This window comes from Lactuca sativa, chromosome 5, assembly GCF_002870075.4.
Source record: "Lactuca sativa cultivar Salinas chromosome 5, Lsat_Salinas_v11, whole genome shotgun sequence".
Taxonomy (NCBI): domain Eukaryota; kingdom Viridiplantae; phylum Streptophyta; class Magnoliopsida; order Asterales; family Asteraceae; genus Lactuca; species Lactuca sativa.
Window position 1 is genome coordinate 31,074,918 of NC_056627.2, and position 26,981 is coordinate 31,101,898.

The 26,981-nt window shown below is 37.4% G+C and overlaps 2 protein-coding genes and 1 non-coding gene across 4 annotated transcripts; 1 reads left to right on the forward strand and 2 right to left on the reverse strand.

Moving 5' to 3' along the window:
* Positions 1–6,784: 6,784 nt before the first annotated feature.
* On the reverse strand, positions 6,785–6,869 carry TRNAM-CAU (transfer RNA methionine (anticodon CAU)). Its single transcript is given in 2 exon segments — positions 6,785–6,820; positions 6,832–6,869. It is a non-coding gene; the product is annotated as a tRNA-Met (tRNA).
* Positions 6,870–6,928: 59 nt separating this feature from the next.
* On the forward strand, positions 6,929–8,179 carry LOC111889970 (protein MHF2 homolog). Its single transcript, XM_023886123.3, has 6 exons — positions 6,929–6,988; positions 7,084–7,132; positions 7,233–7,273; positions 7,556–7,595; positions 7,813–7,866; positions 7,983–8,179. Exons 1-6 carry the CDS (start codon positions 6,968–6,970, stop codon positions 8,084–8,086), a joined length of 309 nt encoding a protein of 102 aa, XP_023741891.1. The 5' UTR covers positions 6,929–6,967; the 3' UTR covers positions 8,087–8,179.
* Positions 8,180–8,253: 74 nt separating this feature from the next.
* Positions 8,254–11,428, reverse strand: LOC111889969 (protein SIEVE ELEMENT OCCLUSION B). Of its 2 annotated transcripts, none has more exons than XM_023886121.2 (7): positions 11,182–11,428; positions 10,973–11,098; positions 10,438–10,886; positions 10,232–10,344; positions 9,712–9,854; positions 9,144–9,623; positions 8,254–9,050 (listed from the first exon to the last, which is right to left on the reverse strand). In XM_023886121.2, the coding sequence occupies exons 1-7, from the start codon at positions 11,365–11,367 to the stop codon at positions 8,433–8,435; spliced, it is 2,115 nt and encodes a 704-aa protein (XP_023741889.1). In that variant the 5' UTR covers positions 11,368–11,428; the 3' UTR covers positions 8,254–8,432. The 2 variants fall into 2 exon arrangements, with proteins under 2 accessions (XP_023741889.1, XP_023741890.1); XM_023886122.3 differs by having other exon boundaries at positions 10,973–11,095; positions 11,182–11,427.
* Between the last annotated feature and the right edge of the window lie 15,553 nt (positions 11,429–26,981).

Consider the following 26,981-nt stretch of genomic DNA (forward strand, 5'->3'; position numbering starts at 1 on the left):
TATTCAGTTTGATACTTCAGATCTGGACCCATAGTGGTCTATGGAGCTTATCTCAGTTGGCTTTATGTTGAGATATGGAGGTGTTGAGCTAAGGATGTTGCTTTTGGGGCTAAATCAACAAGTGAAGCCTCCTAGACGTCCCATGAGTGTTAAGACTCGAACTTTACGTGTTTATCAGGCTTGGGAAGGTCAGATCTATGGATTCAAGGAACAGATCTGACCTCAGGAGGCCATTTGAGTTTATGCATGGCATGAACTCGCCGAGTGCAAGGGCAGACTCGGCGAGTAGGGTTAGGGCTTCCCGTGAATCACTCAGTGAGTGGACTTGCCGAGTTGCGGGAATAACTCAGTGAATCGGGGGGGGGGGGGGGGAATCAGAGGACTGGAGTTCAAAGAGGAACTCGCCGAGTTGATCTTGAGATTCGGCGAGTTGAGTCGGGGTAACCCCGCGATTCATGCCAGGTGGGACTCGTCGAGCAAGGGGAGGGACTCGACATGCCAAGTGAGACTAATGAGTTAGTGGACACGTGTAGACTCGCCGAGTCACCCAAGTGCACTCGACAAGTCGGGTCAAAGTTTGACCGTCGACTTTTGTTGACTGATAGGATTTGGTCAACAATGTGGCCTTTGAGTCAAAGAGGAGTAAAATGGTCTTTTGCCCTTCTGAGGGTGCCAAGAGTGGGTTGATTCTAGTCCCAAGAGATATATTTATGAGAGTATTTACTTTATGTGATTAGGTGGAGGCTAGATCGTATTTCTTCTGAGTCAGAGATTTACCGAGACATCTGAGGTGAGTCTTCTCACTATATTGTACCTGGAAGGGTACCTATGTGTGACGAGAAGGTTTGGTATGCTATGAGATATATGCATTGTATGCTATGAGTTGCCTGTTTCGTATGCGCTATGTATGTGATATGTATGTTATGCCTGATATGGGCCGGAAGGCATTATGATATGGGCCGGAAGGCAATATGATGTGGACCGGAATGTGACAACCTGAAACTTCAAATTGTATGAACCTCATCTATTCAATAGAAGCTAGTTCAGTTTCTGTGATTTTCAAGCTTTTCCGAACAAGTTTGTGTACATTAGGGTTATGTTTTAGATGATATCAGGAGAGTGGATACTCCTGGTTTTGTGAAACTTGGGCATTTCAAGTTTCATACTGTTACAGTCCAACATCAGGAATGAAAATATTTTCTGCCAAAATATTCCAGGACTATAAATAGTTTTCTGAATTAAATTAATTCATTATTCACAATTCCAAATAGAGAAAAGCCATATTCTCTCTGACGGATCTTCGGGTTTTCATCCCAGATTGTGAGTCTACTTTTCTATATGTGATTCAATACTTGTTTAATGCTTGTTAACACAAATTACATGTCTAGATGTCAAGATCCGGGAGTTTACCGCCCAAGATCGTTCTTGGGGAGTAAACTCCAAAATGGAACATTAAGGCTTCCTAGTCCCAATACCTTGTTAGAAGACTTGTTTAGGAGTTAAAGTATGATCTTTATAGGCCAAAAAGCATCCAAGAAACACAAGTTCTAGGAGTTTACGGCCAAGGAACTCCCTTGGGCCGTAAACCCCTTTTTAAGGGCAATTAGTGCCCTAAACTCCCCTCTAATGCTTAAAGACCTTTACCCTAAATTGCTTGTGCTTATTTTAGGCATCAAAAGACATCAAATACATAAGTTTCTAGGAGTTTACGGCCAAGGAACTCCCTTGGGCCGTAAACCCCTTTTCAAGGGCTTAAATGCCCTAAAACTTTCCCCAAATGCTTAAGGACTTTAACTACTAGTACATGTGCTTGATTAGAACACCAAAAGCCCATAAAAGCCATAAATTTTTAGGAGTTTACGGCCAAGAACTCCTCTTGGGCCGTAAACCCCATTTTGTGGGACAAAAATCATTCCAAGCTACCCTTAAGCCTTTAGACAATTTACCTTGCACCTTTGGGACTAGAATGGAGAGTAGAACACATAGAAACCACTCCTTGAAAGGAGTTTACGGCCAAGGAACATGACTTGGGCCGTAAACTCCAAGTGAAGGCACCAAAGTGTGCCTCTTGTCCCCATTAGCCTTAGATAAAATCATGGATGCCATTCTTAATGTTTAAGTGCCTCAAATCAATTTATTTCCTAGAGTTTACGGCCGTAAACTCTAAGGTGAAGGACCTTAGGCCGTAAACTCCCTTATGGAGTGTTCTAGAGCTTTAAAACTACTTCATGCATTATTCCAATAAAGATAGGAGTGTTCTAAATACAAGATAACACCACAAAACACCCAAAAACACCCTTTGAGGAGTTCACGGCCATAAACCTATGAGTTTACGGCCGTAAACTCCAAGGTGTGGGGTTTGTTGGATGGTGAACTCCTATACAAGGCCCTTTGATGTTTCAAACCCTTTTGCCTTGTCCCGTAGCAACTTAGATGCAACCATTTGAACCTTAAACACTCATAAAAGTGTTTAAATGTTTTCTAAGTGTCTTAACTTATTTATTTAAGTTATTATATGTCTAATTAGTTATATATATGTTTATTATATGATAACTAGGCTCGTGCGTGTAAGCCAGTCTCCGTTTGTCACCTAGCACGGTAGCCGACACTGCAATTCAAACGACTCACCACAAGTGAGTTCATACCCCTTGAATCAATCTTTGAAATGATTTTAAGTGTTTTAAATACTTTATGGGGGGGAATACAAGTCAAATACTTATAGTTATTGCTTCAATCACATGTGATTGCATTTAATCACATGTGATTAATAACTAGGAAAACAACGATTTTTACCACTGTTCAAACTGTTTATCAAAATGCCTTACTTTGAAATGTTTTACAAACTGTTTTACTATCCAATCTTACTTATAGACTGTGATTTAAACAAATGCTTCTTATACTTAAACTGTTTTATTAACTTATGCCTTCAAATTGTTTTATAGATCGACATCAAGTCGATCTCCTCCTGAAATCATATTTATGCTTCAAATGTTTTATGAAAACTTATTTATGCTTTTATATATATTCAATTGCATGCCCGTATATGTATAGATGTATAAATAATGTTTAAAGGACTTAGGAAGGCCATCCGCCCTATTTCCTTTTCGCGCCTTGAGATGTGGTCTGGTGGGATTTCGGGTGACCATCCGAAGGTCGTTTCAATATTACTTATATATCATATATACATATATAGACATAAAAGTACTTCCATATTCATACTCATCAGTACATCATTAGCTGGTTACCATCGGGGTAACGCAGGATCAATACATATACAGATATACTAGAAACAATACATATACAGATATACTAGAAACAATACATATACAGATATACTAGAAACAATACATATACAGATATACTAGAAACAATACATATACAGATATACTAGAAGCAATACATATACAGAGATACGAGAAACAATACATATACAGATATACGAGAAACAATACATATACATAAATACGTAATAATTGTGATCCACTGTATCAGGCATGCCTTAAATGTCATGGCCCGAGTTGTAGCCAGAATTCTCTTGGAGGGAGAGCGTGAGTTTGCGTATAGATCTATACTGGATTGACTATCCTACACCTTGCTACTAGCTACAGCCGGACCTGCAGGTCTGCGGGTGCCAAACGTCATTTCTTTTATTACGACCATTCATTATGTCGTTGTTACCAGTCGATAGCATGGCGCAATTTATCACATTATGCCTTAATATAAATCCGGTTTAAGGTAGTAGTATTTAGTACAGCAGTAGTCTTAATATACAAAGCTACAGTACTACAATGATTTACCCATTACATATTTTAGTGATAATCTCACTTAAGCATTAATGTACAAACTATATTTTTAACAAATGATAGTTATATTTGGGTAATCACACACTTTACAACAGACAAGTTTACAAAACAGTCTAGCCTTGGTAGAAGGTTACTTTTATAGGAAATATAGGATTTTCTGAGTGATTCAAACTTTTGCAAACACTTTCAAACATTTACTTACATTTTCACAAACTTATACATTGAGACAGGTTCAAACATTTTTACAAGAAACATGGACACTAAAATACTTATGAACTCACCAGCTTAATGCTGATAAACTCTTTCAAAATAACTTGTATTCTCAGGTCATCAGTAGACAGGTACCAAGGCCAGCTTTTGAGAAGATGGAGTGCATTCAAGACTCATCTCATTTTATTTTGTGTTTCATTATTTTTGGTGTCTATAACTATACAGAACACACTTGTATTAAAATTATATATATTTAATGCAATGGATGATGTTGTTTGCTTATTTACATTTACTGTGTTGTGATACTGTACATGACGTCCTCCGCCCCAGAACGTTTCCGCCGTTCTTGGTTTTGGGGTGTGACACGGAAGGTCAGGGAGTTATGGACCGAAAGGTCAACACGGGTAGGACCGGAAGGTTTACCAGGTTGGGACGGAAGTCCCCTGAGACACATGGACCGGAAGGTCGTGTGGAGTATGGCCTAGAAAGGCGTATGTATGTAAGTGGTATATGGGGGAACTCACTAACCTTCTTGCTTACAGTGTTTATGTGTAATTTGTTTCAGGTACTTGTGAGGAACGTGGGAAGGCGCCGGCATGACTCGTACACACACACAGGCGGATTTGGATATGATTGATCTTGGGATTGATATGTTTTGTATTATGACAATGTTACATTGGATTTTATGGTTTGTCTTGAATGAAATTATGTTTTAAAGAAATGAAATTTTGTTTTGAAAATTTACGTTGTTACAAACCATGTCTTACACATATATCCACTGTGGAGCCCACTCTTGCTCCAGTGGTTGTGGAACCCCATGCTCTTTTGTCTCAAGAAGAGCCCTTTAATGTTTAAATTGATGTTTTTGCCCCTATGGATTTGCAGGTATTTGATTCCAAAGCTTGGACCATGTTCTCTTAAGATAACATATTCTGCACATACAGATTTGAGTGTAAAATTCCCGAGTCATCGTAGCAGGTATAAGACAATATTATATCTTTCCGACTTGATTTCTTTTTATGATGGTTTTGCCCCTAACCTAATAAGTTTTATATTTATTCAGGGACTATACAAATCCTATGCTTCCTGTTCCATCTTCAACAATAGATGCATTGGTCAGGTAAAGTCATTATTCTTTATAACAACTTGAAGGATTGTTTTGTAAAATTACTAAACAATAGATGCATTTGTCAGGTAAAGTCATTATTCTGAGGGTACCATCTTGTCCCACTTGATGGTTGGGTTATGAATTCTATAGTTGTTTTTCAATACCTCCTGTTCATCTTCATCACTCTGACAATCAGTAGCATGGTACACTTGTGCTTTGATTTCATCTACCATACTAGAATTTTGTAGGTTTTCATCACTTAATAGAACATTTAAGAAGATATCCTTACATTTATCAAGTGAGGACACAAATTCTTCTTCTGGTTCGTGGTCCATGTAAATGTCGTGGAGTTCAAAATCCATTTCACTCAAGCAAGAAAATGGCTCATGTATGCCAGCAAAGGAGTTAGCATACCCTTCGTTTGATGAAGCCATTACACCCTCCTGCATAAACACACTAAGTTTAGGAACCCATTTCAAGAAATGTTGGATGTAAACATAACAAGATCATGACATGTAAAAACCTTACCTTTCGAAGAACACTTTTACCTTAATCGTCTCCAAGAAAACCCTCTTTTTTCTCTGTGTATACAGAATTTCAGTCGAAAAAATGGGAAAAGGTGAATTGTGGTCGGGATATAGAGGGAGATGAGGATGCGACAGTTTAACATCCGTAACAGACTTGGAGTTTTCTCCCAAACGATGTTAATGAGCCTTCCAGCTAAGCAAGTGGTAACCGGTTGATTAACGGGAAGTTGGTTAATAGGCAAAATGACCCATTTAAGGCAAGTTTGAGGCAAAAACGGACATAAATTTTAACTTTGGGCAAATCCGTCAATTTTGTGCGAATTTGAAGATTTTTATGCCATTATCCCTTGATGATATAAGTTTCTGAACTTATAAAATCAGAAAAAACCCCAATTATAGTTTTTTTTTTGCTAGTTTAATTAGTAACAATAGATTTTTTATTGAAATCATACATGTTTCCCTAGTGTTCGATTTAAAATATAGGGGATGTTACAAATGTGCACAAAGAGCTACTCAAAGATGGATTTATACATGAACAAAAAGACTGGTCCTAAAAAAACTGAGAACGAACTGGTCAAAAACGAGACCAACCCTAAAGAAGACGGATCATAAAAAAACCAGACCAGCTCGAGACCATCCTTGACCAATTCGAAAAAATAATAGACCATTTCGATACCGATCCCGAAAAAGACCAAATCATTTGGAGACCAACTCAAGACTGATTCGAAATTGGTCTAAAAAAGACCGGAGATAACAATTTATACACATAATTTTTTTATTATTACATATTTTTTAATCACACATTATCCAACTTATTTATCTCTTTTTTTTATTAAGTTTTAGTGTATCATTTTTATTAAATGTTAATGCATTATTTTCGTGTTAATCATAAATTTGTTAACGGGAAAAATTAAAAAAAAAAAAACAAAATAGAAAAAAAGAACAAAACAAAATAAATAAAAAAAACAAAACAAAAAAAACAAACAAACAAACGACAAAGATCCGGAAACTCATTTATTTGGGTTCGATTTTTCCGATCGGATTTGAGGTATTTTGCTATTTGTTTAGGTGGAAAACTTGTTTATTTTGGGCTTTTCAGGTGTAAAAAGACTTAATAGTGATTTTGAAAAATATATTGGGGTGAGAGAGGCTCGAACTCTCGACCTCAGGATAACTCAGAAGCTATGAGACCTACGCGCTAGCCAACTGCGCCACCACCCCCAATGTGACTTTATTGGCCCAATATTTAAAATAATATATTATATTTTGTAATTGGATTAAATTGTTTGGTTGAATTATCATCGTTCATCTTTTCCACCATGGAGAACAATTTTGATCAGGTGAAACCGTAAACTCGGCTTTGATTTCTATTTAGGATATGTTTTTAATAATGAGTGAAGTTTGGTTTTATTTTCTTAATCTGTGAAATTAACAGGATTTGATTTACGCAATTTTCAAAATGGTGTGGAGCAAGAAAGCAATCGGTTAGATTTCACTTCAGATTGAGATTTTCGGCTTAAACTCTCATATTCTGGTATGATTTTTGTATTTACCGAAATACATTTGTTTCCGTTTCTGTTTCAGAGCGGGAGAAGAACGTAGACGGCGAGACTTCCAAGGGTGAGGTAGAGCATATTTAATTATCGTAACTTCCGTTCTCGAAAGCATCTTCTGTTCAATTTTAGTGTCCAAATTGTGTGAAATGTTGTTATGTATCATCTGTCATGCTAAATTTAATTGAACTTGTTCCAAAACTTCGCCAATGTGTTAGTTAATGATGAATATAGGCTAAACAAATTTCGCTGCATAATTTTGTGTGAACAATCGATTCTTTGTTTTTTTTTCATATGTCTTGATTTGCTTAAATTAGCTATGTTTCTTGACTGTTTTACGATTTTGCTATTCAGGAAGGAGCTGGATCATCCAAGAAAAACCGACCTACTTCTGGTAATGATCCTTTTCAAGTTCCTCTGGCAAGTCAAGTTAATGATGTAACTTTGAATTACATACAAAATCAAGTACAACTTCTTCTTTCTGATAGTTTTAAGAGAAAATTGTTCTTCTAGGTTTCAGATGACTTTTCCCATGCGTCTTTCTCTTCACTTTTCTCTTTATCTTTTGCTTGATTTCTGCAAATCATCATTACAATCTACTCTTGGTGCAGCCAATTCAAATGCTGTGAAGCTGAGCTGTGAAAAACTTCGACTCTTTGTTTCAGGTTAATCCACCTTGATTGTAGCTACTGTTAGCATAAAGAAAACTGTCTGTATCCAATTGCTTCCCATGGATATTATCCATGTGTAATTTATAAAACTATTTATTCTATCAATGTAGAAGCAGTTCATCGAGCTGCTACTATTGCAGAAGCTGAAGGCAGAAACAAAATTGAAGCAACTCATCTGGAAAGGATACTTCCTCAATTACTTTTGGATTTCTAAGGTACTATAGTAGGTAGGACAAGTAGATATTAATATGACTCCAGTATTTGTTTCTTTAACACTTTATGAATGCAAGTTAATGAATTTACCATATACTGTTAAGATCAAGTGGTGCATAAAGTAGGTTAATATTAGAATGTATTATCAGGTATTATAAGCTAAATAAGTTAAAATAAAATTCTCACTCTTGTATATTGCAACTATAAAGAAGAATAACACACAATTGATTACTTATTCAAGAACTACGAACCAGTGTCACATCTGTAACAGCACTTCTTCACTGGCCCTAATACCAAATCACAATTCCAGACTCAATTCAAAATACAATAACCCTTTACCCTTTTCCTTAATCAGTACAACAACGAAACATAAAGAATCTCTCCATTTTCTTTCCACATTCCGAACATACGACTACCTCAGGAATCCCACCACTAATCCCAGGAAGTATAAGTCGGTTACAATGATGTGGTGTCTGCAAACTTTCCATGTGTCCTTTCAATGCAGCAACAAAGCCATTCACATGTACACTTCCTTCCCATTTCTGAAACTCTGATAAAGTTGTCATTGTCATTTCCGCATTTGCCCTTGCCATCTCAGTTGATCCCTTTGATATCAACGCCCAACCTTGGTCACTCCCGTCAAATCCCATTAGGGTCAACACCTCTTTCAAAATCGAATCGTTTTCAATACTTTTTCCATGTTGAGTCCTCGAGTACAACATGCTCTCAAGCCTTGTCCAGAAATACCACACGGAAGTGGGGTCTGGCCATGTATTGCTTATGTTCTCCTCACTGATTGTTATACTTGATTTCCTTGTTCTCTCTCTTGATCCACTCTTTCCCACATAAACCATCTCCAAATGGATTCCTGCACTTCTTGCAATCTCTGCTGCTAATGTTGTAAATTTCCTGATCCATTCCATGTCATCTCCTCCATACAAGCATATGTATTTCCCTTCAGAAATCTAGGAACAAGGAACAAAGAATAAAACATTATAAACAATCAATTAAACTTATTATAATATTCCTACCAAGTAACTTCAAATTTAAAAACCTACCCATCGTAAAATATTGTGGTCAATGTTGTCAACCAGTAACTCGAGTTTCCAAGATTCCTCCCTCCATAACATCTCCTCTTTAGTGCTCGTGAAAGGGTATGCCCGATTTCTCCAAATCCACATCATGTGAAGTGCATTTGTTGATGTTACTTTCCCCTGTTGATCTAAAGTTACTAAAATCGTCTTCTTTTCAAATTTCCATGTTTCTTTGATGTACTTAACGACTGCTGGTTCTAGCAAGTTAGGGTGATGGATCATATGCCATGGCATCATTGATTGAAGCTGCTCCAGTTTGTGTTGATGGGAATCGTTCCATGTTAAGGTGTCCACAATGGGGACCCACAGGATCTCGTAGTGAAGATCTGAATGTGTTTTTGAATCTTTGTAAATTTGAGTGAGAGTTATAATATCTTCGTTGGATATTTCAAGGTCTGATATGAGCAGCAACACATGCTTTTTCCTTAGTACATCCACATTAATCTGTTTTCAACATGATACATGGATTAAGTCTAGTTAATTAAAAAATTATATACAAAAAGTCAAAAGTAATTCAGGGATTAAGATTAACCCTTGTTTTGGAAGAGCCATGATATAGTGGATGAACATCGTCCTTGGCACAAAACAAAGCCTTGAGAATCTTTGTGTTTTCTATGTGAGTCACCTCAAAGATTCGCACCAACATCAAATGATATTCATCATGTTGCTTCTCCTCTGCACCAATATCACGGATTAACATTATCTATTTATTTGTTTTAAACTTACTTTACGGGCTGTTTTTTTTTTCTAGACCAAAAATATTGTCTAAAGGAAACTAAATTACCATTTCACCCTTACATTTTAACAAACAGTTTTCACAATATTAATCCATTGAGTTCATTACGTCAAAAAGAAACAACCCCTTAGGCTAACAAAAGGTACACGGGACATGAAACTTTATAAGGCTATTTTCAATGATGAGGATAAAAGGGTATTTACGTCTTTTTACACAAATAAGAAAAGGTTGGCACAAAAATTTGCGGTTTTTCCCCCATTGACATCGGTCTGTGTCACCTATAGGAGTATGTAAGTGCAAAATTCGAAGGACTTGCCTATGTTTTGATAGCAAAGGACGAGGATTGATTTAAGGTGCTCATGAATGGTGTGAACTTTATGAGCCAAGCTCGAAAGCTCCCATGCTTCCGATGTAGCCGTAATGTATCGGCTGTTTAACATAACATAAAAAAACAATAATAAGTTGCTTGTATTAACTATTAACATATAAGAAATAATAATTTTTCTGAACTAAATTACTTACTCATAATTCATGCCTAAAAGGCTTGTTAGCTGAGAGGTACAAGCCACCATACTCTTAAGAGACCAATAAGTGGCTGTAGGGATATGAGCTGTTGCTGTTGACTTTGGTGGTTGATCATCCTGGATATATTGATGTGGTAGATTCTTGAATGTTATAATACACTTTGTCACATCCAACATGGCCTTAATCAGAAGATTTATAGCATCAAACCGAGTTTTAAGCGATTTATAATGCTCGACAATATTTGGCATATGTTTAAGCAACGCGATGGATTTAGCAAGCGGATTAGTCGCAAACAATTGAGCCACAAGCCAAAACTCCCCAAAATTAATGGCAAAAGCCCCTAACGATATCACCACCTTTGCTTCCCATGAATAACTCGAAAGCATGTTCAGGATTGCTAACGTGGATGCATGCGCGTCTGATCCACCCGAACATTTGCAAGTTAACTGCCAGCAAAAACAGAGTTTGTAGTATATTAATATATGATGCCATTAATATTATAATATTATAATATATAGATATATACACTAACCTCGCAGGAAATTTTATGGATGATGTTAGCCAATCCATCTGGGAACCCAGTAATGTCGTCAAACTCTAATAAAGCATGCTTATCGTCTCCAGCCAATGTATGAATATTCTCACTATGTGTCCCCTGCTATAACAAAGCAACCAAGATATTTATGGTAAGCGTCGCGAAAAGAAATGGAAAATAAATAAATAAATAAGCGTGCATCATACGTTGATGACGGAATCGATATCTTCGGGAACAGAGTGATGGAATGTTTCTTCAATGACACCAAGAAGTGATTCCAAATCGACTTCGCGACCATCGGGCGCATGTGTCGCTAAAACTTGCTTCATGATGGCAGTGTCATCGGATGAAAAGATTCGCTTTTGCTCCTTCTTAACCAATGTTCTCAGCATTTTGTCGGGAGCAAAGGTTAGGAAAGAAGGTGTGTTTTAATTGTGTGTGGTTTTTTCATTACGCGATATGTAGGCATTATATAATGATGTAAAGATGAGGAATATTTCAAACTTTGGATCAAGTACCTTACTTGCATATAGGTGTTACTTGTTAGCCCCTAAAAAAAAAAATTAAAGCTATTTTTTCTAACTTTGGATAAGCATTCAGTAGGTCCAAACTCCAAACCAATCAGTCAAAAAAAAAAAAAAAGAGAGCCCTTACGAGGTTAAAAATGAAACCATAAAACAGGAACAAACAAATATAATGGAACCACACCACCATCATTTAACATTAAAAAAAAAAAAAAAAAAAAAAGTAAATTGTGTAAACAGCTTAAATTTAGAATGAAAAATTACAGAAGAAAAAAAAAAAGCACATGTGAGATGCATGGCATGAGGTTATAAAATAATGTATCAACTTGTCAGTGAACTTTTGCTTTCTTAGCCTGTCAGTAAAGCAAAGGGGAGTGAATAAAGACAACGAAGAGATTGGGGTTTAATTAGGGTTATTTCGCATTTAGCCAATTAGGTTACATTTGATACCGTATTCCAAATGGGTTTCTACTTTCTACTTATCAATCTTTACTTGTCAATAGTACTCTATGATTTTCTTTCTCAAATTGGACCGACTTACTTAATATATATATATATATATATATATATATATATATATATATATATATATATATATATATATATATATATATATATAGGCAGGTTCAAATGTTTTTCACATCTATTGTGTGCTACAATGCATCAATATGAATTTAGTATTAATTATATGTATATTAAATGTTATCCATCGTTATAACTCATTTTTATGGAAATTAATTAAATTCATCATTAATGTTAACAATATTATTATTTCTGAACGAATTCATATCTAGAAGAATGATATTGTATTTCAGCAGAATGAGAGTGTATTCTAGTAGAATACACTATCGTTTTTCATATTCCATGTAAATTTATTGTATTTTAAGTGAGTGGGTCCTGAAACAAAATACGAACTCATATATAAAAACCTAGATGCGAATTCATTCTGAAATAATGTTATTGCTAACATTAATAACGGATTTGATTAGTTTCCATAAAAAGAAAATTATAATTATGGATATCATTTAATATACATATAATTATGGAAATCATTTAATATCTATATTTATTTAATTAAATAATTATCTAATTTACTTAATTTCTATTGGTGCATTCTAACACACAATAAATATAAGAAACAAAATAACCTATATATATATATATATATATATATATATATATATATATATATATATATATATATATATATATATATATTATTAATGGGTTTTTTATTTAAAAAAATTAAAAATGAAACCAAAAAACATCGTCCATCAAATCTAACAGTATTAAAAGTTATCTATTTTGATCGCTTTTTATCCAACTCGTCCCGACTTGCACATTTTGCTAAAAGCTTAGGGCAAATTAGAGAAAAAACATAATGCATATTCATCGTTGTTGACTTAGTTTTCAGTAATGACTGTTATACTTTTCTTAATTGTTTTAACAAAACCAAATTTCTTGGTTAATCTCAAAAGACAAAAAAGAAGGAAAAAAAAACCATGTATCTTTATCCATTTAGACATCTAACAATCGTTTATAGTTTTATGATTGTGATTAAATAATAATAATAATAATAATAATAATAATATTATTATTATTATTATTATTATTGTATCGTCATTATTATTCGGTTGTTATTAATTAGGGAAAATTGCTTATATAATTTTACGATTGAATTTGATAACGTGATTTTTTTCTCAATTAAGCCATTAAGTTACATTTTTGTTGCAAATTTAACCAATTGATCAAATTGCTTCTGATTAAGGTGTCTCATGTTTCTCTCTTGTTGATTGTGCAAAAAACTAATGTGACTTCTACATATGGTCACAGTTGGCAAATATTTTAGTTAAATAGAACTCTTATATAGTTATGAACTCATTTTCTCTTATTATTATTTTTTTCTCTTAGAAAATTATAATTTTATGCAATTACTTCCCAAGATTGTTTAAGTGGTTCATCATCCCAATATGGTGTAAGCAAAACAAGAAAGGTTGTCTAGAGTAACATCCCCTACATAAAACCTTTATTGTTTTACTTACATCACTCTAGGACAATGAACCACTTGAGCGACCTTTGGAAACCATTACACAAAATTGTGATGCTATGAGAGAAAAAAAATGAAATAAGCGAAAGCGAGTACAAGTATATGTAAGGGTTCAATTTAAGTAAAATGTTTGCCAACTCAAATCATATAAGGAAGCCACGTCAACTTTTTGCCAAGTCAACAAATAAGAAACATGAAACACTTGAAGTAAACCGACCGACAGATTAAATTTGCAACACTAGTGTAAACTTAATGACTTAATTGGAGAAAAAAACTAGTGTAAAAATCAAAATTTTATGTAAACTTAGTGTCTTTTGTACAGTTTGTAGTTTTAATAATTTGAGAGTAATTTAAAACTTTGGTCCTTGTGTTTTACTTAAATTTGTAAGTTCAATCTAAAACTTGAAATTGTTACAATGTCCTTAAGTTTGAATATGGTAAACCAAAGTTTGAATATGGTAAAACTTGAAATTGTTACAATGTCCTTAAGTTTGAATATGGTAAACCAAAGTTGTTAATATCGAGACCTTACCTAAGATCGTTTTATGTTTTGCAATATCGTGAATTCGTGATCGTAAGATTGGATTGGGATCACAAATTTGCTCGTAAGGTCTTGTGTGTGCTTTATACATTATAATTTGATGTTGATTATGATGCTGATATGAAATCTATTTTAACTTTTTAAGCATGAAACATAACTTTTGTTATTACAAACCATAAAAATTAAGAAGAAAACATGAATGTGACATGCCTAATTTAAGATAAATTTATGAGGTGATGATGCTCTATGAGACTTCATGCAACTTGTAATACTTTATTTCAAGTTAAGTAAGCAGAATTTTTAGGTTCCACTATATAATAAAACTAAGGAGTTGGGATCAGATTATGTTAAGATCTCAAGATTATAGTCAGAATTTTAAAATCTCACTATAAATCTTGCTTTATCTAGATCCTTGTAAGATCATGATCGTTTTTTGCTTGCATGATCTTAAAATCGTAAGATTAAGATTGAGATCTTAACAACCATGTAACAAACCATATAAAATGGCTTAATTTTAGACTAAACATGCAATTTTTTGTGAAGCACATGGACAATTGCTGCAATGAAATGTAAACTTAAGGACGACATAAAAATGTCTATGTGGTGACAATTTTAAAATTTGGATTGAATCGATAATTTTGAGTAAAGCATAGGGACTGTAACTATAAATCATTATTATTATTGTTATTATTATTGTTATGAATTATTATTATTATTAGGAAAATATTTTTTTTTATTACTATCATTATTATTATTATTAGGAAGAGAAATTGTTTTATTACAGTCATTATTATTATTATTGTAATTTGTTATGACTATCATCATTTAATATACTTTATTATTTGCGACTCTATTACACAAAAAAATGTTTTTTGCACGAAAACATGTTTTCTATAGCCAAACATGTTTTTATACCAAAAAAATGATTCTTACACATAGGAGTTTTTTACACAAAATAATGTTGAACACATCTTTCTGTCTTCCTATGTACAAAAGTCTTCCTTAATGTTATTCCAGCAGGCTTTCCACGTCAAATTTGTCACAAACTCGCGGTGGTTACCCCAATAGCCCAATTGAATTACTAGCCCAAACCCTACCAATTATAGTGTCCCTTCACTTTACTTTACATTTGACATTGCCATTTGCCCATGCCCATCGCAATCGTACGTATCAAAAGTCTACATCTCTCTCAATCATCATCACCATGGGATCGGTGCTTCTAGAACATATGTTAATTATCTCCTAAATCAAATCACAATCAACATACTTACTTACGCATAGGCAGCTAATAAAGTGATCATCCATGCACATTCAAACAATTAACATATCCACCACTTTGTTTAAGTCTAGGCACCTACAATATATATAGCCGACAAAAATCGTTTTAATCCGTCAACTCAACCTAACCAAAAATTAAAAATTGGTTTGAGATTTTCAACCCATATAAATTAAATTGGTCAATCTGTCTATCTCATTTAATTAAATAGGTTGAATTGGATAAATATTATTAATATGTTTTCAAATCCATTTAACACACACACACACACATATATATATATATATATATATATATATATATATATATATATATATATATATATATAAAATTTAATAACTATTTAAATATTATTATAAATTAATCTAAGTATTCATTTATAAATTTATAATGTTGAATTATTATTTATGTTTAAAAAATGCAATCATAATTCTCATTGTTTTTCTGTGTCGACAACACTAGCCACTCTCTAAAATGACAAAATCACTTCGGTTTAAACATTTTAATATTATCTAAACAATTTATTTGTATTTGTGAATTAGAATTATACTTTTGTTATAGTTTGCATTTTATTTAAGTTTGTAACTAATTTAAGTGGTATAATCTTTAGTTATTATTATTTTTTTATGTTAGATGGGTTAACCAATGTTTAACCAATTTATTTAATAGGTTGGAATGGAAACTTCATAAACAAGGTCAACATAGTAACAATCTATTTATCTAAAAGGTTGGGTTGGATTGGAAATATCAACCAATTTAAATAAATAAGTTGGATTTGGTTGAAATCTTCAACCCAATTAATAAATTAGTTGAACCCGAACTCGACTTAGATTGACACATTGCGACATTGTCAGCTCTACTACAATACGCTCAACTTAGATCAGGTCCGTTGATTTTGAAAACCAAATGCAAATAATAAATCTGGGCCCTTAAAATTCTGGATTAGCAACATATTAGCAATGAATTATTAACGGATAACAATATATTAACCACTGATTAATTACGGATACCAATGGTTTAACACATATTAGTGACGAGTGATGAATTAGTAGCGGATTAACTTTTTTAGCCTTTTCACGAAATAGGAGCATTATGCGGTCGCACGAACGCCACATCCTCAACATGGTCCTTGGCTCCTAATTCAATTAAACTGAGATGGAATGAATCATGTTTCTAGCTTTTAAGTTTTTGACAAAAATATATTTTTTCTTGTGTTATTTTTTCAAACATTGATTTATTTTTTTCCTAACTTATTTAGTCTTCGAGTTTGTTTTTTATTGAAACATGGTTTTTGTTTAACTAATTTTCCAAGCTTTTTCATATTTACCACATAATTAGATGATAGCTTTCATGCCAACTAAAATCTTGAACTCAATTTTTCTGGGGTCCAACAGATGAAGACAACTTGTTCAGAAAAAAAAAATAAGTTTCCCTTTTAATACTAACTGTAAGTGCAATTCGAAAGGGAAATGTTTGCTTGTAACACCTCAAAATCCCAACTCTATTGAAAAATGTTTGATTGAGTAAAACGGTTTTTAAGTCAATAAACACCTTGATATTATCTACTTTCATATTTTGTGATCTTTGTATTGAAAATCTATATTCTCAAATCTCATATTCGTATTCTTGTCTTTAGTTTATCAAGTAATATACTTCATACTTCATGCTCTCGGTTTTCCAAGTCTCGTATTTTGGTATAAAAATAGAATGCATCAAAACAATTTTATTAATCATATGTGTAACTTTCAAAAAATATGATCCAAAATTTTCATTTTTAATTTAAATAAAACGGTAATTCAAAAACATTATCCATACAACCCAACTGAAAATAAGTATATCAAACATCATAACAATCAGCGTGATATCTTAAAAGCGGAATCCATGTGGTGTGTGCGATGTAGTCATCCCTAGCTCTTTCCTTTAAAACCAGAAGTACCTGAAATCTAAACTGAAAACAGTAAGCACAAAGCTTAGTGAGTTCCCCAAAGTACCTCATATCATACATAATAAATCACATATTGGGCCCTTGCCCGACATCGACCCCCGCTCGGTATACATATCTGTTATTCTTAGGCCTCGCCTGTCATAGGGCCTCACTCACTATACACATACAATATACATCATATAATCATGCTAGCACATATAATGATCATAAACAATAGCATACGTTTCAATTATCGGGCCTCTCCCGACATCGAGCCCCGCCCGGTATACATAGCAGCACATAACACATGCAAGGGTCACGCAGACTCCTAGCATCCTAACATAAACAATAATGGTCGACATTGGTGCCTTAGACCCGCTAAACCCAATGAGGAAACTCACCTCGACTGCTGAATCTCACTGAAAAATCCATGGTTGTTGGTCCAACGAATCCCCGAGCTAATCAATACCAAAACAACACCCAATTAACATTTGGGTTCCAATCCTTAACCGTAAGTCCAACAATCCATACTTAGGGTAAAAAACCATTTTACCCCTCAAACAAGTTGGAAATGAAGCAATTAGTCAAGATCCACAAGCTTTTCCTTGATCCACCACCTTTCACCAGGCTTTTACTTCATGAAAAATTTAAACTTTTTAAACAACCCAAAAACCATCATTGTTTACATCTTGTTTTCAAAATAAGTTCAATATCAAAGAAATCCCAAAATCAAAAGGTAAAACATGAGGAGGTGTACGATCACGCCTTTGCCTTCCCGCGATCCTCTGAGGTACCTGAAACATAATCCAAAACTGTAAGCCCAAAGCTTAGTAAGTTCCTCCTAAAATACCAATATATAACAAATAGCACAAATACAAAACAACATACGATGGGTCCAATCAACCATCAGGTTGGAATACCCCAGGCCCCTCAACCATCGGGTCGGAATGCCACATACTTTGGGTCCAATCAGCCATCGAGTTGGAATACCCCAAGCCCCTCAACCACTGGGTTGGAACGCCAACATACTATGGGTCTAATCATCCTCGGGATAGAATACCCTAGGCCCTCAACCTTCAGGATGGAATGCACCGACCTGTTGGCTTACGCACAAAGCAGTGAAGCCTTAGCCACCAAAAAATCATGTGAGCATAATACAGATAAACATATTATTAATCAACCAACAAACAAACATACAAATCTTACAAATCACTAAGCATAACAACATCCTAAATACCAGGAAACCGATCTAATCAGATCACTACAACACTATAGCATACATAATAGTATATCAAATCTAAAGGGCCGGCCTTAGTGCCTTAGACCCACAAGTACAATGAGGAAAACTCACCTCACAATGTCGAACCACACTGAAAAACTCCAGCTGTTGGCTCACGAAAACCCCGAACTACCACAACAAAACAAATATCCAATTAACAATTGGATTACCATCCTTGACTAAGGATCCAAACTTAGGGTAATTGCCCACTTTACCCTTTCCCCAATTTGGCCAAGGCCCAAGTCCTAATGTTTGATTCAAAAGGCCCAAATTACTTCAAGATCCATAATTGGCCTAATTTTCCAAATTGGGCCCAACTCCTTATTGGGCCTTATCCTAAGGTCCAACTCTCCAACTGGCCCAAAACACTCATACTTAGAAAGTATAATGAGGGCCCAAGCCATTCAAGCCCAAAAGGTGGCCCATAACTCGAAGCCCAAATTCAAAAGCCCACAGACGACGTATGTTGGGCGTACACCGGAGGTAAGCAGGGGGTATGCGAGCCTCACATTGACCACCATCGGGGAGGCTGACCGAGTACGCAGGGTGTACTCCTCCCTACTCAAGGCGTACCCTTGCAGATCCCAAAAGTCCATTAAGTGCTTAATGGCTTAAGCACTGAAGCCCATATTACATATCCATGGTCCAAATGCACCCTAGAGTCATAAAGTCTCCAACTTTATGACTTTATATTTCCATAAGTTCTTAATACAAGTTCTTAATCCATTAAGTCCCTTTTTCAAAATGCATGAGACATTCTGGCCATTAGGACCTCATTTTTATGACCAAGGACCCTTCCTAGGGTCCAGAAGGACATCCCAAAACGTCCAAAATAAAACATGCACCACAATGGGACTTTTAGGGACAAAAGAACATCATAAAGCTACCAAGATGAGATCTAAGCAAACCAACATAAAGGTAGCAAATTTTTACCTTCTGGAGCTTCCAAATAAGATGATGATCCAAGATCTACAAGCTTTCTTTCCTTCCTTGACTCCTTGATGCACTTCCTTCTCCTTTAAGCACACAAATAACACACTTTATGCTCAAAACACTCACTTATGGGGTTAATTTTTGCTAAGAACGGATCAAGGACTTGGAGGCTAAAAGAGTGAAGAAAAATGATCCATAAAAGTGCTTGAATACTCTTCAAACCCTAAAAATTAAGGTTTCACTCAGACATTATTACACCTAGTGTACTAGGGCGCACCCTAGTACTCTTAGCATACTCACATGTACGCCCAACGTACTACTCATGCTTCCAAAAATCACCATTTTTCCACTAGGGCTTCTTAAGGCTACATCTTTATACTCCAAGGACCAAAAATGACGTATTTAAATACTGAAGGAAGGCTTTGAAAACACATGAAATCCCAGATGTTACAACTCTCTCCCACTTGCTCTAGACTTCGTCCTCGAAGTCTGCTGCAACAAACAAATCTAGGTAATGCTCCCACATCTCCGCCTCCGGCTCCCAGGTCAACTCGGAGCCCCTCTGATGCCCCCGTTATCTCTTTACCAAAGGTACTTCCTTGAATTGTAAAACCTTTACTTTCCTCTTCAAGATAGCTACTGGTCTCTCAACATAGTTCAGACACTCATCAACCTGAATGTCATATAATGACACAACCTTGGAAATAAACTGTAATGGCCTAATATATCGGGGACCCAATTTCCCCCTCTTCCGGAAGCGAATCACACCATTCCAAGGTGAGACCTTAAGCAACACCATGTCGTCGACCTGAAACTCCAACTCCGCTCGACGTCGGTCGGCATAACTCTTCTGCCGACTCTGAGCAGTCTTCAATATCAGTCTGATTTGCTGAATCATATATGTAGTCCAAAGAACCACCATGGTCCACCCCATAACCATGTGACCAACCTCTCCCTAACAGACTGGGTACGACATCTCCACCCATACAAGAGCTCAAAAGACGGAATACCAATGTTGGAGTGAAAACTATTGTTGTAGGAGAACTCCACAAGAGGCATGTAGGGGTTCCAACTCCCACCATAATCAATGACACATGCGTACAACATACCCTCAATAGTCTGTATCGTCCGCTCACTCTGGTTGTCGGCTTGCGGACGGTAAGCTGTGTTGAAGTGTAGCCTAGTGCCTAGTTCCTTAGGGAACTTCTACCAAAAACGGGAGGTGAAACGGACATCACGGTCTGAAGCAATGGAGACCGGAACCCCATGGTGAGCAACGATCTCACGGATATACACATCGGCCAACTTCTCGGCTAATGAATTCTCCCGAACCGCCAGGAAATGGGCAATATTGGTCAATCGATCCATGATGACCCAAATAGCATCAAAACCCTTTGCCGTCTTCAGCAACTTGGTAATGAAGTACATCGAAATCTGCTCCAATTTCCACATGGGAACCTCCAAAGGCTACAACTTGCCATTCGGCCTCTGATGCACGGCCTTGACCATCTTGCAGGTCAAGCACCTCTCAACGTATCAAGCGATCTACCTCTTCATACACGGCCACAAATAACTCAATCTCAGACCCCGATACATTTTGGTGGCCCTCAGATGGATAGAAAAACGAGACTTATAAGCCTCCTCCAACACAATCTGTCTGACCCCACCAGACATAAGAACTCATACCCGACAACAACGAGTCAACAATCTACGACTATCCGGGACAAATCTAGTGATCTCAACCTTGATCCTCTAAATCTTCCAATTCTCTTCCCGAACACCCTCGACATGAGCCTCCCTAATCAATCCCACAAGTGGAGAATCCACTTATATCCTCACACATGACACCCCATCAGAAGGTCTAGCCGCCTTGCAGCTCAAGGCATCCGCCACCACATTCGCTTTACCCGGATGGTAAAGGATCTCGCAGTCATAATCCTTGACTACGTCCAGTCATCCTGTGCCGCCTCATGTTCAGGTTCGGCTGATCCGTAATGTTCCTCAAACTCTTGTGATAAGTGTAGATAGTATAATGGACCCCATAAAGATAATGCCTCCAAATCTGAAGGGCAAAAACCACAACCCCCAACTCAAGATCATGCGTGAGATACCTCATCTCATGCGGTTTCAGCTTCCGTGAAGCATAAGTTATCACTTGTCCTCTCTGCATGAGGACCGCCCCCAACCCAGTGATTGAAGCATCACATAAAACCACAAAATCCTCAATTCCCTTTGGGAGGGTCAAAACTGGGGCCTCGCAAAGCCTCTGCTGAAGGGTCTTAAATACTAACCGCTGCTCAGGGCCCCACCAGAAATCCACCCCCTTCCTCATCAGATGATTAAGGGGCACTGTAATCTTGGAAAAATCCTGAATAAATCTCTGGTAGTACCTTGCCAATCCCAAGAAACTCCTGATATCCGATAAGAGATTTCATAACCTCCCACTGCATCAATGCCTCGATCTTGTCCGAATCAACCAATATTCCATCCTGGTTAACTAGGTGTCCAACGAATTGAAACTCTCGTAACCAAAACTTGCAGTGTGAGAACTTAGCATAAATCTGTTCTCGCCTCAAAACCCCCAGAAGCTCACGAAGATGCTCCTCATGTTGCTCTCTAGTCTTGGAATATACCAAGATATCATCAATAAACACGATAACCGAACAATCAAGCATCGGCCTACATACCCAATTCATTATATCCATAAATATCGCAGGCGCATTGATGAGCCTAAATGGCATCACTAAGAACTCGTAATGCCCATAACAAGTCCGAAATGCGGTCTTCTCCACGTCCTCTTCTCTCACCCTGACCTGATGGTACCCATACCTCAGGTCTATCTTGGAGAACTAAGATGCACCCTGCAATTGGTCAAAGAGATCATCAATCCGTGGAAGGGGATAATGGTTCTTCACGGTAAGCTTGTTCGACTCCCAGTAATCAATGCACATCCGGTATGAACCATCCTTCTTCTTGACGAATAAAATCGGCACTCCCCACGTAGAACTACTCGGCCGGATGAACTGCTTTCCTAGTAGCTCCTGCAACTGAGATGACAGTTCCTGCATCTCAGGCGGTGCCAAACGGTACGACGCCTTGGCAATCAAGGCCACACCTGGCACAAGGTCAATCTTGAACTCGACCTGCCTCTCAGGAGGCACACCGGGTAACTCCTCCGGAAATACATCGGCAAACTCCCTGACCACTGGGACCTCTAAACCTAAAACCGGATCCCCAACCCGCGTATCCACCACACAAGCCAAATAACCCGCATACCGTGTTGAATATACTACCGAGCTCTAGCTGCGGAACAAAACCCTAAACCCATCCTGGTGCCCTCTCCATAAATAACCAGTTTTCCCCCACTTGGGGTTCGTACTATCACGCGTTAGCCCTCACAATCGATCATAGCACCAAAACATCTTAACCAATCCATACCCACAATCATGCAGACATACCCTATAGGGATAGGGATCAAATCGATCGGAAAGTATACCCCGAAGATCTCCAGAACGCAACCCTAATACACCAAAGAAGCAGAAATACCGTGTTCGTTGGCGATAAAAACTCGCAACAGATACTCCAACTCCCCTAACAGCATAGCAAACTCCCTACTAAATGACCGGGACAAAAATGACCGACTCGCACCCGATTCAAACAAAAATAAAGCAGCAATGAGTTCACTAGGAACGTACCTACCAAAGGTACAAATATATAAGCATAATACAAACATAATTAACAAGATAACTGATAGAAACATACCAGTCACAACATTTGGTGTTGCTCTGGCCTCCTCGACGATAAGCTAGAAAGCGCGCCCTTGAGCCCTCGGGGGCCCCGCCCTACCCTGCCTCCCATCTGTGATCCTCAAAGTAGTTGGCGCTGGAGCCTGCACCGGCCTGGCAGCAAGTAAATGACATTGGGCCTTAATATGGCCCACCTGATCACAACGATAACAAAGTTTGACGCCAGAAGTTGGAGTCTGCTGCCGCAATCCCTTGCAATGTGTCCCTACTTGCCCCATTTCTAGCAACCTGAAGAAAACCGACAAGCTCCATCATGCACCTTGACACACTTCCCATAAGTGCGGCCCCTCTGAATCCCCGACCTGGAGTCAGCGACCCTGAACCACTTCGGCGCAGGCTGCGACTGCACTGGGGCCAGTCTCGACTCCCTTGTCTGCAAATTAATTTCAATCTCACGCCGCCTGGTGGCCTCCTAGATCTCTAGAAATGAACTATAACTTTGGGTAGAAACAAACTGTCCGATCTCCGTCTTGAGCATGCTCAAGTAACGGGTCATTTGAGCCTTCTCAGATGCAGCAAACTCAAGGCAGAACATAGCCCTCTCCGTAAACATCTTGGTAAACTTCGTCACTGTGTCAAAACCCTTCCACGAGTCTAGATACTCCTGATCCAACCTCTCTCTCTCTCTCTCTCTCTCTCTCTCTCTTTCCACCAGGGGCACATACCGGGAGCAGAACATCTCAAAAACTGCTCCCACGTCACAGCAGCTCTCTGCTCAGCAGAATATGTGTAACATCCCAAAAATCATGACCAAAAATTTTATTTTTATTTATTAAATAAACCATAGTTATCAAAATCATTCCATCCAAAACATAATTCATAGTATCAAATCAGAGTATCATATCAAAACATCAGAGTGAACATCCCATGCTAAACATCATGGTGTGTGCAATGCAGTCATCCCAAGCTCTTCCCCTTGCTACCGGAAGTACCTAAAACCAAAACTAAAAACTGTAAGCATGAAGCATAGTGAATTTCCCCCAAACTACCACATACCATACACATAATCATGCTACTAGGAGATACAGGCCCCGCCCACCCTCGGCTAACTAGGAGACACGAGCCTCGACCACACTCCACAAACTATGAGATATGGGCCTTGCCACACTAAGCTAACAATGAGATACGGGCCTCGCCCACACTCAGCTAACAATGAGATACGGGCTTTGCCCACACTCAGCTAACTATGAGATATGGGCCTCGCCAACACTCAACTATCTATAAAGCACATACAAGTATCACACAAAAAACAAGTATAATCAAATCTATCAACCCATATCTATACTCAAATATGTTGGGTTTTGAGCACTACAACATTATTATGGTGTACATACAACCCTAATGCTTTGGATCTAGGTTTTTCTCAAGTTTACTTGAAGTCCAAGAAAGAAGCTTAACTCCCAATTCATGCTCATTTGGAATCGATTGACCATGAGTTTAGCAAAGTCAGCTACCATAGATGGATCGTAGAACCAAAAATGATGTCATCCACATAAATTTGTACCAACATAAGATGCTTACCGTTTGATCTTCGGAATAGAGTGGGGTCTAGGATACCTCTTTGAAAACCGGAGCGTTTGAGAAAATCAGTGAGGGTCTCGTACCATGCCCGAGGAGGTTGCTTGAGTCCATAGACAGCCTTCCGGAGTTTGTAAAATTGGTTCGGAAAGGAGAGATTAATAAATTCAGGGGGTTGTTGAGGGTATACTTCAGTGTCAAGTTCACCGTTAAGAAATGCACTCTTAACATCCATTAGGTAAACTTTGAAGCCTTTATGAGTAGCATAAGCAAGAAAGATTATGATAGCTTCAAGACATGCAACTGGAGCATAGGTCTCATAATAGTCAAGCCCTTCGATCTGAGTAATTCCTTTTGCCACCAATCTTGCTTTATTTCGAATAATAAATTATGCATCATCTAACTTGTTGCGAAATACCCATCTTGTACCGACAATGGTATGATTCTGAGGAGGAGGCACGAGAGTCCAAACTTCATTTCGGTCAAATTCAGCCAGTTCTTCTTGCATGGCTGTAATCCGATCAGCATGCTCCAATGCTTCCTTGATGGATTTGGGTTCAACCGTGGATATAAATGCTGAAAAATGGCATTCATTTTGGACACTTGTAGCAGAACGAGTCTGTACACCAGCATTGGGGTTACCGATTACTCGGTTCAGAGGATGATCCTTGGTCCAAACATGTAAGCGTGGTAGTTCTTCTGTAGCCGTTGATCCAATATCAATAATGGAATTGATTTGCCCCCCCCCCAAATGGTTTGAATGTTGGGATGATGCTCCCCATGAACTTCTGAACCAGAGAGATTGACATCATCATCAGAAGGAAACTCAAAGAAGTTTTCATTTTCATCATTGTTGAGAGGATTATAATCATCGAACTCAGCAGCTGCATCTTGGAAGCCATCCACATTTGATTCAAGAGAGGGATGAGCATTCTCCCCCTCAACCTGAGAAGATTGAAATTGTTCAGAATCAAATGGAGGGATACTTGGGATCGGACCGGAGACATTTTGTGAGACAGGAACTTCCGAAGTAGGGATTGGAATGAGGTTTGGTCTTGATTGAGATTCTGAATCAATAGTTGTTTCCGAAGGACCAAAAAGTGTTTTAAAACCAACTTCTAGAATTGTTTGAGGGTTCGAACATCCTGGTGGAGGAGCATCAGACTCCATAATGTGAGTGGTGATGTGAGCTGGGCCAGAATTCCAGACGAAGTTGTCATCGAAAGTAACATCAAAGCGTTCTTCCAAAACACGAGTTCTCTGGTTAAGAACTTTGTAAGCTTTTGATTTTGAGGAGTACCCAAGGAAGATGGCTTCATTAGCTTTAGGTTGAAACTTGTTAACCCGATCTCGGTTGTTCTTAATGAAGCACCTGCATTCGAAGACATGTAGAAATGAGATTCTTGTCTTCCGACCATTCATTTCTTTGTATGGTGTCATGTTGAGGCGTCGATTGATGATACTCCGATTTTGAGTGAAGCAGGCAGTAGAGATTGCTTCAGCCCAGAGGTAAAGTGGTAGGTTTGCTAAGTTCAGCATGGATCGAGCAGCTTCAACAAGATTTCTATTGCATCTTTCAACTACACCGTTTTGTTGTGGGGTATAAGGAGCTGAGAAGTTGTGGTCAATTCCTTTTTCTATGAGAAACTTTTCAATGGTGGAATTCGTGAATTCCAAGCCATTGTCACTTCGGATTCTCCTAAATGGGAGTTTGATAAGAACTTCTATTCCCTTGATAAAATTGATGAGCTCTGAGGCTGTTTCGGATTTCAGCCGAAGGAAGAAGACCTAAGTGAACCATGTAAAATTATCAACAATCACAAGAATGTATTTCTTATGATGAAGACTTTCTATAGTGGATGGTCCACAAAGATCAATGTGTAGAAGCTCCAATGGTTCCGAAATGGATTTTTCGATGATAACAGGATGACCCTTCTTCGATTGCTTACCACATTCACAAGCAGCACACAAATGATCATTTTCGAATTTGAGTAGAGGTAAACCTCTTACCATTTCGCCAGATACAAGATCATTCATGTACCAAAAGTTTAGATGAGCGAGGCTTCGGTGCCATAACCAACTGACGTCAGGAACAACTTTGGAGAGAAGGCAGAGTTGTGGTTTGCCAGTAATCATGTAGATGTCGAGCGGGTACATG